Genomic DNA, 16,298 nt, shown 5'->3' with positions numbered 1-16,298 from the left:
TTTTATTCTTTTTCTTCCTGAAGCACTGCTATTGAGCCTATCCATTTTTCCTCCGTAGCCTCTTGCACCAAAGCTGCCCGGTGTCACCTGTAAGTCAATTACGGAGGGAAAAACACACAAAGCCATTACAAGGAAGCAAAAAGTATAAAAGGTTTGACAAACCCTAAGAACGCTGACACACAGCTAGGCCACAAGAAAGTAAGGACAGGGAGGATTTCTCTCTGAAAGGATCAAGGTTCATGTGTGGAGGAAGCTACGATGTAGGTAGTTTTCAAGTAAGGATGATTGGGACTAGATCTGAAATGGAAAATTTTTTTTGAAAAAGCAGATGTTTTGGTTTGTTATCCACATATGAATGTATTTTAAGCATGTTCCTTAAAGAGTGGGAAATAGAGAAAATAAGTCAATGATGTTTGCTCTACGCCACCCTTAATGTTTTGAGCTAGATCAACTCACCAAGGGCAGGAGGGAAGGGGAGTGCACTGGTTAGCGCAGCATTCAGTTCAGTCAGTAGATCCTCCATTTCCACCAGGAGCAAAGCAAGTCAAAGTGAGAGCTAAGATTTACAAAGAAAAAATTAGATTAGGCATGACACAAAGTGAAAAGAAAGCAGATAGTGGTATTCATCACCAACACAGAATATAATATCCACCTCCTAACTGGCTTCCTTTCTTCCTCCCTGGCCCCCATGCCCCCCAGCCTATTCTCAGCACAGCAGCCAGAGGGACCCTTCCAAATGCCTCAGATCATGGACCTCATCTGCTCAACACTTTGCAGCCCGACGGCATCCGGGCTCCCCTGGCCTTGCACCCACCTCGTCTCCTGCTGCTCTGCCTCCCTCAGTGGGCCCAGCCACGCGACCTCCTGGCTCCTCTTGAGAAGCCCCACTCAGGGCCTCTGCACATCCTCCCACGTCTATAGAGCTCTTCCCCTAACCACGTGACTCCCTCGCCTCCTTCAGGCCTTTGCTCCAACGTCCCCTTCTCACTGAGGCCGCCCTTGACCATTCAAGTTAACTCTGCAACTCTCCCCAGCCTGCCTTGTGTTTCTGCATAGCGCTTACCACCCTCTGCCATATTCTATATCCTACCTCTTTGTCATCTTTCCTCCTCCTCTAAGATGCAAACTCTACAAGCACGGGGAATGCTTTGCCTCTCTTGTTCACTTTTATAGTTGCAGAGCCTAGAGCAGTCTGACATAAAGTAAGCGTTCAATACATGGTTGCTGAATCAGTGGATGCACACACAAACACGACCACTTGCTCGTGGGGACCTGCACGGGGTGTTCACCAGAGGGAACCACGGGCTCGGTTCTGCGTCACAGGCCCGCTGGCTGGAGGGTGAGCTCCAGGACGGGACGAGAGTCGGGAAGAGAAGAGAAGGTCATCATGCTTAGGGACTGAAGGATCATGTGTCCTGGAATTAATACCTTAAGTGCCCTTCCGAACAAGAGATGTCCAACAAATATGTAGGCTCTGATTCTTGAGAAAAAAAAGTTTATTCTCTCCAGCTTTTACTCATCCAGACTGTTAATATTATAAATTCTTACATAAACCTAAAGAGAACAGACAAGATGTTTAGCCTTGAAATATATTCTGTAATTTTTTTTCTCATAAATTTGATCTATTAATGAAATCTCATCTGTAACACTGATGGCATGATTGCGAGCTTGCGAGCTGGCTGGCAGGGAGGGAGAGAAGAGAACACTGACCACTTCCAGGTGGCCACAGACCAGCCACACCTGGAATTGAGACCAGCCCCTCACAGATATTAAGCCACAGAGGCAGCTCTGTGGGGAAAGGGTACCGGAAAGAGATGTGGGCAGCCAGGGGTAGGAGTGTGAGAAAAAGCGGTAGAATTAATAGACTTAGCTCCTGTGGTTTCTTCTACATACAATCATTCGAAACTCAGAGCACAAAAATGAAGCCTCTATTTTAGCAAACTCAAACTATTTCTTGCACATGCCATTTGCTCAACACAGAGAGTTTATAAAAAAAATTCTTCCTAAACGTAATTTCATTAGAGCAGTTGACACCCAGCACAGGCACCACCCACCAGCTTTCTTGGACATTGACATGTCTCGCTGAGAGGAAATTTCTGGCTTGTGCAGCTTGATTCTGAAATTACCATAATCTCTACTCTCCAGAGGCCGTGACTGGTGAAGTGGATTAGTGCCCAAGCCTTCAGGGTCTCTGGAGAGAAGAGTTCAAATCCTGAGCTTAGGTCATAAGTAAAGATGAAGAAGGCTGGTCTAGCAGTTTATCCCCCTTGGAGAACAGTGAAAGGCACAGCTAGTTATGATTATTAATCTTGTTCAGAAGCAGCACAGCCAGAAATGTGGTGAGTTGATCCTCATCCAGAGAAACTGGCATGGCCCACAGGCTCCTGACTCTCTCAATTCACTCTGGGCTTTTTCAAACACAATGTGAATTTTTTCAAAAGAAATCACAGTGTGACTGTTTGTTCACTGGCAGGAAAAAAAGCATGTTATTTTGCAGAACTGCCCATTTGGGCTCAAATAATTTAATGGAGATAAAGTAGTCTGCGATTATCAGCACATTATGAAAAGAGGGACAGATCAGTTCTCTTGCCTTCTCTCTTGACAGGTGTATTTCTACTGGATTTGCCGGGATGCAAGAGCTTTTGAGTGGTTTGCCGATCTCTTACTTTCACTGGAAACACGGATGAGTGAGCAAGGGAAAACTCACTTTCTGAGTTATCACATATTTCTCACTGGCTGGGATGAAAATCAGGTATTGATAAGAGTTGAGCAATATTACCTGACTCCTCTAATATGGAGCAAACAGAAGAGGAACAATTTCAATAAAGAGCTATATATTTATCTGATAGCATGAAAGAATTCTTTTTATGTTCTTAAAAAGGAAAGGAGAATGAAATAAAACCAGATTAGAAAGCACTGTTCAGATTGTAGCAATAAAAGGACCTACAGTTAACTTGCTGAGGGAGAGGAAGGCTTGGGCAATGGAAGACAATCCAGAGGTTGGAAATCCCAAATGAATTTGCATTTGTCCTTTTAAGCATGACATTAAGCGAATATCACTGATTGGCTGTATTGTCTTGTTGACTTCCTAATTGGTTCTAATTCTATGTTTTGAGCTGTTCAGAGTTAAACAGAAAAGATTCCAAGGTGTTTACATTTGACATTTTGTGGTTTAAAGTATGTGAGCATTTACAGAAAATAATTATGCATACATGATTTGTCTAGAGATTTCTTTTTCTTAAGGCGTTCTTAGAAATTGTGTACACCTATGTTTATTTACCTAAGACCAAGATGATCTTCTGTTTTGGCAGCTGTTCTACAGTATATTGTATTAATGAAATATTAAGATGGAGTTTACTAAAAATAATGTACGTCAAAATATTGACAATGGTACTATTTCAATGTTGATAATATCGAAGAACTAGTACATTTTAATCCATTTTAACTCCTCAAATCTAAGAATGAACAATGAAGCAATTACTAGGTTATGCAATGTATATTCTAATCGGCACTTCTGTGGCTCCTATTATTGATACTTACTTTTAAGAAAAGTGTGTTTGAGCCCAGGAGATTTTCATTAATCACTAAATTTACAAACATACACTTTGTGTGTGTGTCACTCACACACACACACACACACACATACACACACTCACACATACACACATTCACTGGCCCTAGGAAACATCCCTGTAATTTGAGTCTGTGCTTCTGAAAATGAATAAGACTTTGCTAGAAATCCAGTAGCTTAATGAATGTTTATGGTCTTAGTTGAAGTCCTCTTTAAATATTTAATCCTCTGGGATGATTTGAAATGAAGATGCCTTGGAAACTAGGCTTGAAATATCTTAATGAATTATATAGTGTTATGTTTTCCAAACAAACATTTTCCTTGTTCAAGTGGGATTTTTAACTAATGATCCCTTTGGTGAAGGACAGGCACACCTTTTGGCTTTTGCTTCCTAGAACCACACTTGCCCTTTTACTTCTAGAGCCAATTGACCACAAGTGACCGCCTAGACGTTCCCTGTCGTTTGGGGCTGAGACTGAAATTCCCATAACTGAGAACTGAACTTGATTTTGTGACAGCACAACTCTGCTCCCTCCCATCTCTGCCACTATAAAAGTACTATAAAAGATACATTTTTTTCTAAACACAAGTTAATGAAAATAGATGTCTTCTTAAATTTTTGCCATGACATGTCGGAAATTATTTAGACTCCAAAATTTCAGACGGGAAATCACTAATCTCAACATTTAAGGAAAAAATAATTGGTGCATCCTGTCAGTAAAGAATCAAGAGGCTGTTTTAGAAATAGCCAGTTGTTAAGCTGAATCCAACAACCTCAAAGTGGCAAAATGACAAGAACAGACGGGACAGATGGAAGAGGTATTATGAAGGGCAAATCAACAGAGTTTGGAGATTAATTGAACATTGGGCTGAAAAATATGGAACAAATATAATTCCAAATGTTTGAACATCAGTGATTGGCTGTACCACAAATGTAAGTAGGGAAGGTCCTTTTTTGTGTGAAATCAGACCCAAACTTCTTAGCAAGTACTTTACGCCTCTTCCCAGCCTGACTCCCACACACCAGTCCTGCCCCACCCTGTTGTTTTCCTCTAGCCCCAGCGCAGCCAAGGATACACACTGGCCCATCACTGGCCCTTTCATTCTCCCACATCTTTGTCTCTGCTCATGCTATTCCCCATCCCTGACGTGTCGCTTGACACCCTCTCCCATTTTCTCCCACCCTCTCTTTGCCTGGAGTCCTATTCCCAAACTCCTTTCTCTTAATGGCCCTGCCACCAAGGTCAGACCTGCCTGATGGCAATTCCCTTTGGCCTGGATTTCTGAGATGTGATCTGCCAGTATCTCCCCGCCTGTTCAGGCACTTCCATTATTCCCAGCTGAGCCTCCCTAGCCTCGGCTACTTTCTTAGACAGGTGAGATGGTCAGCCAGGGAAGGTGGTGGGAAACCTGGGACATGAGCTGTGCTCAGCAGGGTTGTCACCCAAGCTGGTCAGGATCAGGAAGAGTCAGAGGGTGAGAGCAAATTGAGCACCAATAGGTAAAACATGTGAGCTCAAGAGCTGTTGATGGGTCTAGGGGAATAGCACGGGGGCCACAGCTCCCCAGAGGTAAGAAGCAAGGTAGTTACCAGAATGCAGTAGGGGCTAAAACAAATGACAGCAACTTAAGAACTGATCATGAGGGATCGATATGCCCTGGTCTCTTGTTTATTGACCACTAGCTCCATGTTGCCAGGTGGCTTTGATTAATTTGAAGGCAGATGGTTGGGCACAGAGCTCCAGCCATGCCCCTTGCTAGGCTCTGGCCACCACGTCCTGCCTGCCAGACTCAATATTCTCCTAGCACACGAAACCAGACAGCAGACATCGAACCGTTGCAACCCACTAGGCAGATCTGATTGTATGTAAGGTGCAGTTTCTCCTGGGACATTTCATTGCACTTTAATCTGGCAATGCCCTTCTCCAATCCCCAGGATATAACATAAAGGGAAGGCGGACAGCAAGTACAGATTAACTTTTGAGAAGTTTGGCAGGAAAAAAAAGGAAGTCATTTAGTGCTTGCTTTTTCTTAGCCATACTTACTTTATTGCTCTCGTCCTTTTAAAGAAAAATATTCTTTCTGGGCTGTTGTTATTGCATACCTACTAAGTAAGTATAAGGAGGCACTTTGTTCTCATAAGGCCCCATACGAAGATAAACGAGATGTGATGCTTGCCCTAAAGTGCAAAATTGGTAGTATCTGATAATAATGATAAGCATTTCTAGCCTTGTAAAAAAATTGTATTAAATCTACAAATGAGCGTAATTACTTCATCCTTTAATTATAGAGGTTTCCATTTCTTTTCTAACTCTCATGTAATCCCACACTTTGTACTTTAGGCCATTCACATAGCTTTACATTGGGATGAAAATACCGATGTGATCACAGGCTTAAAGCAGAAAACCTTCTATGGGAGACCTCACTGGAACAACGAGTTCAAGCGGATCGCCTACAACCACCCCAGGTAAGGCAAGCTCTCCTTCCCCCGGCCGCTGGGAGCCTCCCTGGAGAAATACAAGCTGCTGCTGAAATGAAAAGTTTAATCTACAGTACTGCACATCTTGTTTAGAGACAAAACATCAACCTTAGAAAAAGTGGTAATGGTATATTTCAAAAACCACAAACCTCTGCTTAACTGGTTTACAACCTCTGATAGTTATTATGTTCAAATTTTTCACATTTAACCTCAATTTAAAGATGGTATTTCTTCAACTATATATGCCTTCAAGAAATCTTTGTTGCGTACAGTTGATCTGTAATTACTCAACTGGAGAATTCACTTATGCCCAACTGTACATGGTATCTAGCATGTCTAGCAAAAGCAGAGAGAAAATGTTGTAAGACCAAGCAGAGATTTAGGGTGGTGGTTAAGGACCCAGGATCTGGCTATAAATCCTAGCTCTCCCTTTACTACTGGTTGACTTTGAACAGGTTATCTATTCTGGTACTGACTCAGTCTCCTCCTCTGCAATCTGCAAATAATAATAATGCTTCCCTCCCAGGATTCTGCAAAAATTAAATGAATTAATATGTGTAAGGAATCTAAAACAGTGCTTTGTATGGAGCACTTAGGAATTGTTAGCTGCTATCCTCACTATTATTATTATCATCGCCATTTCAATTATTACTCTATTGATATTGTCATTATATAATGAACTTCAGTGTAGAGAAGCAAGAGCACTTGCTCTGGGGGCCACAGATTGGGGTGAAGCCTGTACTTCCTGTTTCTAGGAGTTATTGTCTGCGTGACCTTGGATAAGGCAGCTTATTTAAGCTTTTGAGATCCATTGTAAAATATGGATTATAATATCCACTCACAGTGTTGTTCTCATAGTTTAAATATATAAGTAGAGAGAATATAGTGAAGAGCTTGGTAGAGCATAAAGCACTAATGCAAACAGTCATTGCTGCTACATGTCTCCTAAGTCGGTCTTTGCTTCAATCCTTCATCATCCATGGCTCTTGAAAGTCAGCATGTCCTAATACTGTCTTTATGAAAGACTAGTTTCCACATTGGAGGAAAGATCTGAAAGAAAAGTGCAAGTGTGCCATGGGACAACTGGGAAGGGCACATGCCCAGGCCCTGAGGCTGGAGTCACTGTTCCTGGCATAATCAAGGAGGCTGGTGGTTGGAACAGAGGCGGCGAGAGGGAGAGCAGGAGACAGCACTTAGGAGAGGTAATGGGGACAGTGGCAGATCATTGTAAAACTTTGCATTTTATTCCCAGAGGGGAAGCCACTTGCAGGTTTGTGCAGAAGAGTGACATGGGACCACTCTGGCCTCCATGGGAGAATAGATTGTTAGGGGGCTGGGACAGAGAGCCCAGTGAGGAAGAAGCAGTGCTGGTGGCTTGGATGAGGGGGCAGCAGTGGAGGTGGTGATAGGCGGTTGGATTGTGGATATTTTTGAAGGTCGAGCTAACATGACTTGCTGGTGGATTGGACGTGAGGAATGACCCAAGCTAGAATGGAATCCCCATTCACTAATACGGCAGCGACCGTGAAAGGAGCTGCTTGGCAGTGTGGGGAATCAGGAGCTCTGTTTTTGACAAGCTTAGCTTGTGATGTCTGCGATGCATCCATGTGGAGATGGAGAGTGGGCAGAGGAACCGAAGAGGCAAGAGCTCAGGGGAGAAGTTCAGCCGGTGGTGTCAGCACATAAGCTGTGTTTATAACTGTGAAACTGGATGTGATGACCAAAGAGACCCTTGCCACTCTCTCCACACTGCACCCCGGCAGCCCCTGTCAGGAGCCCCAAAGAAGCATCAGCCTGGGGAAGAGACGGTTTGCGGGAGTATTTGTGGGGACTCACTCCTGACCTTGAATCAGCCTGGAAGCAAAAGATTTCCAGCCAGAAAGCCCAAGAGAAGCTTCACATTGAGCGTCAGGGTTAGGGGAGGGAGGGTGTGGACCAGCTTCACACCTTTCAGTGTGGCTTTCTCCCCATGGGGCTCAGCCTCAGAGGCCCTATAAGAGCTGCCAACCTACATTAAGTGGCCTTGGAGACTCTCTCCAGGCACCTCTTCCTGAGGGCCACTTGTTCCATTTCGCCTCTTACCTCGACACTTGCTGACACTTGGCCTGGAATCCAGGTCTGGCATTCCACCTTCTCCCCAAACGTGGCGCTTCCAACTCACCCAGGTTTCTGGAGACTCAGAATCCGGTTCCTCTGGGCCCCTCCTCAACACCCAGCGCTGGCTCCCAGGCCCCCCACGCTTCTCAGCCTCGAGAGTCATCACCTGCCACCCATCAGACTCTTGTCCAGAGCGGACAAGGGTTCATTTCACCTACGGTTTTCTTAAAAAAGATTATAGGTAGAAACTAATGAAATATTAGAAGCTCATATGTGAAAGCCATGTTTTTTCATTGCTATTTTCTCCTTTTGGGAGAAATGATAAATGTTTCACACTCAGTTTTCAATCATCACAGAATACATTGTCTCACTTTACAGGCTTTCGACATGGACACATCTATCTCGGTTTTAAGTTCTTCTAGGTAGTCCCACTCTTTATTATGCTCGCCCCTGTTGACATCTCACACTGTATTTGTTTATTTTTGTTACACATGAAGTTTGCAGCCCGGTGGGGAAGGCCTTTCAAAACAAACCATTTAATTATCTCCCTTCCCATGGAAAGGTGTGAGCCAGAAACAGAGCGTCTAGAGACCAAGGGTAAAACTGGGCTTGCACAAACTCTGCCCAGAAAATTATGTCTCACAGTGCTGAGAAGTGAGCCTATCCAATTTTTTGCAGGGAGTGAGGAGTGGGAAACAGTTTTAAGGTGGGAAAGCTATGTCCCTGTCACTTTCCCTGTTGCCCTTTTGACGAGTGTGTTCATTCCTTCTCAGAAGCCATAATCAAAGTTAAGTACATACATGTACTTAATGCCCAGTTGTACTTTTTAGCACAGTATCTATGCAAACTCCCTCTCTCTGAAGGATGACTTCGTCTCTTCCCAGGTAGAAGAGGTCCTCAAAGTTTGGGTGTCATGGAATCAGCCTATGCGAGCCTATTTCCTAGCCCAGAATTTTTAAAACATATTTGTAACAACCTTAGACTCTAGAACATGATTCCTTTTTACATAGTTTCAACCATCAATGTCACTAATAATAGACACATGTAGGCAAAATCAATTATTATTTTATCCCTGGAATGCCAGATCCCTGGGAAGAGACAAGGCACCCGTAAAAAGCTTAGTACCACCCTTTCAAAAGACTTTTAAAATGACCTCCTTAAAATAATTTTGTTTTCTGCTGTGTAAAAGAAGATTTATGTTTAATGAAGCTTTTAATGAAGAAATCTCGGAAAGAGAATGCCAATAAAATCTAATTTTTAAACAAGAAAATCTAATATTGAGAAGTATTTCAATATCCTGGCCTTTGTCCAGATATAAATGAAACACACAATCCAATTACTGTTCTGCACAAAGGACAAAGTAACATTAATTTTCCTCAAGATGGTTATTAAAGAGATAAACAGTATGTTTTCCCCTTATTATGTCAAGGATATGTTTGTTCCCAAGCCTACTTGGCTACTCTTACAAGACTGTTCTGTCCTGTCATTAGCTCATATCTTTTGGCAAAGATGAGTCCAGAGGAATTGGTGGATTTGTTTGTGGCCTCAGAAAAGGTTCTTTGTTCTTGAGGGTCTTTGAAGTAAGCTCTCAACCATTTCTATTCATCAGCGCAAAGCCAAGGATTCTTAGGACTTACTCTTTTAAAAACATTTACCTGTTTGCTCAAAGCTGGAGTCTGTTCTTGTTCTAAGAAGGAGTTAAATCAAAAGAATAAAGTGAAGAGGGGCAAAATTTTTTTTTATAGAACATGAAAAACAGCACCAAAAATAAAGCTTGAAGGGAAGCAGATCAAAGAGAGTAGTGCAAGCTATAAAGGAACCAGAAAATTGCAAAAATAACAGTAATAGAGAAACAAATTGATAGGCATCAAAATGAATACAAATAAGGAAAGGGGAAGAAAAATTAAATATAGATCAAAGACTGGAAGTAGCAAATAGGAAAGTGTGTGCTATTGTTTTTATTTGTAATTAATTTTGGTAATTATATTAGCCCTATTACAAAAACAAGTATGGTTTTAAAAGACAATCAACAAATAATAAGTGGATGTATAAAAAAACAAGTTTTTTATTGATATGCTCAAACCCACATGCATGTGACAATTGTATAGTTAGACACAGAAAAGTACTCTAAACACAAAAACAATGAAAATCATTCTCCCAATTAAAGTACTGTAGGCTAATTAAACACATGCATTGACATCTATGTCTCGCTAATCTACAGAAGTGTGTCTTTTACAAAAGTGGAAGCTGTATGTCATTTTTTGTAAGCATTCTCAATATGTTCCCAAGCTTTAGACAAATGTTCATAAAATCAGGGAATCATTTCCAAGAAGGTAGACAGAATGAAAATAAATATATCTTTGTCACATTTAGCTACTTTTTGGATAAACACACATTGTACATATACTCAACCTTCTGAATTTGTGAGCAGTTGTTTTTAATTAATTGAATAAAATGATTTTCCATAGGCTTTCAACCTTTGATCTTGCAATTCAGATAATATTTATAGTTTGCTACTTTTGACTTATCTGCTAACTTCTCCATCCCTTGTAGGTAATTATGTAATTAATTACTACAAAAACTTTAAAAGATTTGGCCATTTTTTTTCATAACTTCAGGGGAAGTGTTTCTTTTATCTTGAAGGAAAAAATACAGAATAGAAGAGTACTACCATTTGTTAGAACAGTTTAGCCCAACCCAACACTGAAGAAAGGTGTCAACTTACCATATGACTGGGGGCTTCTAATCCATATTGCATGAATGTATTTTAGACCACCCATTGTTTTCAGAAATATGAAAATACCTTTATACTAAATTGAGTAAATGTGTCCATCTGGAACTACATTTGCTTGTGTGCACACCCTTCAATTCTCATTTGTACGTGCATATGTGCAAAATGTTTTTAAATGATATTTTTAAGAAATTAGCATTCTGATTATAGCATACAGGGTCCTTTATCTAACAGGATACCCTAAACATTCATTATATGACTAAAATGTTCAGAATATTGAAAGAAATAGACTTAAATGGAAATACAACGCATGATATATTATAGCTTCATGAGAAAAATAAAGCCACCATAAACTTATGATGGGGATATTGTCAGCATATATAAATAGTTCCTTCCCATCAGAGGGCAACCAGCTCTGTGGTTATAATCGAATGAAGATTCAATGAAAATTACTGGAATTATTCCATTCGTGATAGGGGGATTAGAGAGATGAGTGAGTACAGGGTGGATTTATCACTACCTTGCAAAGTTTCCTTGATGGTATTATCTAACAAATTACTAATTATGGAAAAATATTAGGTTATTTACATATGAAGGTGCATATGTTTTAGTGTTTTATTGGGGTGGAAGAGGGGACAAGGTTGGCAAAAAATGGCTCTACTATTCCCTGGGATGGAATGCTACAAGTCAACTGCTTTCATTTTTCTTCCCCATTTGACTATAAGCTTCTCAAGGGCAGCAACTTTATCCACACCCTCAGAGCCTAGCACAGTGGCCAGTGATGAACAGGTGGGAGGACCATGAGCAGGATAAGGAAACTGGGACAAGAATCCTAACAGCACAGCTCTGGTTGCCAGAGAAAATGGAATTGGTGGAAAGTAGACAGGAGAAGAGTCACAACAGTGAGCTTTGCTAGGGACATCTGCAGCCCGTGATGAGCAACTGAGTAATTAGGACGCAGGGAAAAGCAACATCGTAGGCTGCTACAAATAAACTGGGAGATAAGTTAAAAAACAAAAAAAAGCTGGCCAGGACACTTATCATATGCACTTATGAAAAAAGAAGATATTGTACAAAATACAATTATGTGATGAATCATTTGGAGGCATTTCTAATGAAAAACACCCACTAGAAAGGATTAACCAGGAGTTGTGTCCATTGTCTGATACAGAGTTTGTAGCTCTCCTTGGCTTCTTTCTAAGCCTCCATAAATCCACGGGAAGCTTCTGTTTATCGATTTTATTTGCAGAATGCACTCAGGGTATAAAGTAATTTGATTTTTTTTTTAAATGGGGTTTAGGGTCTGCCCCTACAGGGTTATAACTTACCAAGCATAAAAGCCAACACATAAAAACAAACATACAATTTAAAGCGAGAAGGGCTCAGGGCGGCAGAACCTGGGAATTCAGCGAGGTGGTGGGATTACTCCCGGGCGCACCCACACGCCCATATATCTGCTGGGCTGAAATCTCCTGGTGGGTGATATTTTGGATGCCTTTCATGCATGGCATCGCTGAACTGTTTTTGAAAAATGCACCAAACCCACAGAGAAGAGCACAATAGTTATTTAGCAAACATGGAGAGGGAAAGGAGGATTTTCTTTATTGTTTATCAGAGCTAAAAATAATGCCGTGAAGGTTAGCCATCTTCGCAGCTTGTGTAAAATTTGTCCTTTTCTCATCAAAGTCAGCAGCCCGGACTGATCAATGCCATTAACGTTGTCCCTGATCCAGCTCCTCACGCATGTGCAAGCTCCGCAGCTTGCAGGCTGTAAACTGAAGCACAGCACCTTGTGTTTTTATACTTCTTTTGCCGAGAATCTTTTTTTTTTTTTTTCAGTTCTAAACAATCGTGGGTAATTAAATTTTATAGAAGAATTTTTTCTTTACCAACCCCATTAGGGTTCTGTTGCACTTGTCCGTTGCCTCATAAAAGGCAGGGGGGGGACCACAAGCTGCTGCATCTGTGCCTTAACCACTTGGTGTGGATTCTCAGCTCTGTGATTCACAGTATGCATTTGTGACAAGAAATCTCTGTCCTTGGAATCATAAATACTGAGGAGGGTAAGCAAGGCGAGCAAAAGAATGCCGTGTGTGGGGACGGCGATGCACAGAGAGCCAGTGAAGGGCTGACCTTTCCGCCTCAGCTGAAGGTAGATAATGAACAGCCTTTGTGAGATGTTTTGGTGGTTGCATAACCATGACAGTCGTGGGCCCCGAGTACAGAAAAGTGTGGACTTAGCTGTGCAGTGTAATAGCCACAACTTCAAAAGGGGCAGGGGAGCTGTGAGCTGCTGGGGACACCAGTGGTACACCTGGCAGCCAGCAATCAGAATCCTTTGAAATGGAGTCTTAAAGGCAGAGCATCAAAGAGCATCGTCAGGTTCTGCAAACAGTTACTGTGGCTGCAAACGAAAGGGCAGTCTTAGCCTGTTGGGAATGGGCCAGTGGGCAATCTCTTTGGTGACATCTACACTAATGGAAAAATATCACCACCCATAACAGCATCTTTGAAATAGATGCAAGGATACCTCTGGGCATCAGACACAAAGCAAAGCTGTGACTCCTCACCGGGAAGGGTCTTGCCTGACCCCATCTATCATTCAAAATGTTTCAGTCCAGAGCTCAAAAATCATCGTGCTGATCCCAGTAAGTCTATAATCACCTCTGGGTTAACACCCCACACCTCAGCGTCTGTTCAGCTTTGTGGAGCAGGCAGACACCAGCAGACACGATGTGGGATAATAACGGAAGCTAACACTTCCTGACAGCTCTCCGTGTGCCAAGCACAGGGCCAAAAGCTGGGCGTGCAGTGTCCTGTCTGATCCTCCCAGAGATTCTGGGGGCCAGGTGCTGTAATTCTTCCCATTTTGTAGATGGAGATAGGAGATATGGAGGCTTTGAGAAGGTAACTAATGTGCCCAAAATTACCCAGCACCCATGTGCTGGAACCAAGAGCACCTTAACCATTGCCTTTTATCTCCATAAGCACCTTAAAATTGCTTCATGAAGTTATAAACTCATATATTTCAGTGGAAAATATTTTTCTGAAAAAGTGCTTTCTCAAATTTATCTGTGGGAATATTTTTTAAAGTAATACTTGTACATTTTGAACATATTTCCATTTATAAATTAAGACATTAAGTTCCTTGGAAGCTAGAGTTTGGAATGGGAGTGACCATCGATTTCTACCATGGATGCTACAGTCCTGGGACACATAATTCAAATGTGGCTATGACACATGGCAGAGATTACGTTAACATATAAGCTAAGGAGAACTAGGCTGTGTAGGCACTTCCCAACAAAAGCCATGTCTGAAGAAACAGAGGCAGTGTAGTGGGCTGGTCCTGAGGTCCAAAGAATTTCTCTAAGACAGTGTTTCTCAGAATCACACCTGGGGTCCTTTCTAAACATGCATTCCTTGGATTTGAGCTTAGGAATCTACATTTTTACAGTCTGCCCAAATGATTGTATGCACAGTAAAGTTTGAGAACTTTCTTCTTTTTTTTTTTTTTTTTGAGACAGAGTCTCACTTTGTTGCCCGGGCTAGAGTGCCATGGCGTCAGCCTAGCTCACAGCAACCTCAAACTCCTGGGCTTAAGCAATTCTCCTGCCTCAGCCTCCCGAGTAGCTGGGACTACAGGCATGCGCCACCATGCCCAGCTAATTTAAGTTCGAGAACTTTCAATCCAGATTAGAGTAACTAATTCAGCTTATGCCAGAGATTGGAAAAATGCTACCAGGACTAGTAATATTCAAGACAAGAGAAAAAAGGCATGATCTCTGTAAGTCTCTATAGAAACTGGCACATCCCAGCCTCCAGAGACAACCAGAACCACTGCAATGACGCAGTGTTGATATATATAAACAGAGTCACAAGGGATTTGAGCAGCCCTGGGACAGTCATGACATGTTAAAAAGTATCTCTTCAACACAATTGCTGAAATGTCGTGATTAGAGATGTCAACATTTGGGTGACTACATTTTCAGCAATGTCTTTCTTTTCCAGCTCTTCCTTCTGGCCTTCTTTGAAAATTAAAGTAATTGCAACAGGAAAAATTAATTAAGTTGCTATTACTTTAGCATAAATTGTATTATCTATAAAAAAGGCAGGGTTTAACAGGCTATTAGTAATAACTAACTTTTTGAATGTATTATGTCATCTTGCTTTCAATAAAACATACAACACAGTTGCTATCATCTTTGTTTTACACCTGCGGAGGCTGAGGTCTAGTGCCTTGCCCAAGACCATAATAGTCAGCACAGCCATTCATTCATTCATTCAACAAAGGTGTATTATGGAGTGTCTACTGTATGCCAGGCACTGTTCCAGGACCTGGGATAAAACAGATCAGGTTCCTGCTCTCAGGGAATTCCATTCTAATCACAGATCCAAGAGGACGCTAAGTAAGAGGACACCTGACCAAAAATCCAGATGACACCACGTCTGTATTAAACCCCCCTAAACAGTATTGGTGGCCCCTTCCATCCTCAATCTTCCTGGCTCCACTTGTGCAATTCAGGGTGCAACAGGACCCTGGGAACCTGGGAGAGAGCACGGTTCTGGAAGCAGGGAAAGGGAATCCAAGAAAAAAGGACGTGGATGGAGAAAAATAAATTAACCTCACAGCAACAGCTGCTTCCCTCATTGGATAATTGTCTCAGTTTCTGGCTGGTCCGGCCCCAGGTGACACTTTCTCTCCTTTTCCTACCCCCTACTGCAGCAGCAGCGTGGGCGTGTTCTCCTGCGGACCCAAAGCACTCTCCAAGACAATTCAAAGGATGTGCCGCTTATATTCGTCAGCTGACCCCAGGGGTGTTCATTTCTATTACAACGAGGAAAGCTTCTGAGTTTGGAGGTAAAGTCCGTGTGTTGTACAAGGTCAGTGTCAGGTTTTGTCTCAATGGCAACTATTCAACTCCGCCATCGTCGCGCACCAAAGTCGCCATACGCAATAACAACGGAACTGAATAGGCATGGTTCTGCTCCAACAAAATTTTATTTAAGGACCCTGAAGTCAAATTTCATAGAATTTTCTTATATCATAAAATATTTTTTAACTTTTTTCAACAATTTAAAAATTCAACAGTCATTCTTAACTCCTGGGCCATCTAAAAACAGGTGGTGGGCTAGATTTGCCCTGTGGGGTGTAGCTTGCTGACCCCTGATAGAGGTCACCTTTCCTAAACTTGTTTTCATGCCTAATGTTCCATCCGACGTGGAGAATCATCTTGTGGCTTGGCCTGAAGTCTCTTTTAGAAATTATTTGACATTTCCATTACCCTGATGGCAGAGACACCTGCCTTACACCCAAACCTGATGTTTTCTGCTTTAAACTTAAGCTCCTCTGTGCTTTTGTTGATCTGCTATGGACCAGAGAAATTAACAACGGAGGTCATCTTTCACAAAAATCCTTTACA

The 16,298-nt window shown here is 42.0% G+C and overlaps 1 protein-coding gene across 1 annotated transcript in view; it reads left to right on the top strand.

Annotated features, from left to right (window-relative positions):
* Positions 1-15,728, top strand: part of NOX3 (NADPH oxidase 3) — a 52,999-nt gene extending 37,271 nt beyond the window's left edge. The window contains exons 11-13 of the mRNA XM_069488627.1: positions 2,606-2,752; positions 5,914-6,038; positions 15,602-15,728. Of these exons, the coding sequence (XP_069344728.1) occupies positions 2,606-2,752; positions 5,914-6,038; positions 15,602-15,728 (399 nt within the window). The remainder of the gene's footprint in view (positions 1-2,605; positions 2,753-5,913; positions 6,039-15,601) is intronic.
* The last annotated feature ends 570 nt before the right edge of the window (positions 15,729-16,298 follow it).

The sequence above is a fragment of the Eulemur rufifrons genome, chromosome 15 (genome assembly GCF_041146395.1).
Source record: "Eulemur rufifrons isolate Redbay chromosome 15, OSU_ERuf_1, whole genome shotgun sequence".
In the NCBI taxonomy this organism is placed as follows: Eukaryota; Metazoa; Chordata; class Mammalia; order Primates; family Lemuridae; genus Eulemur; species Eulemur rufifrons.
The sequence above is the reverse complement of the archived record's forward strand: the minus strand, read 5'-3'. Positions and strand labels throughout refer to the sequence as shown.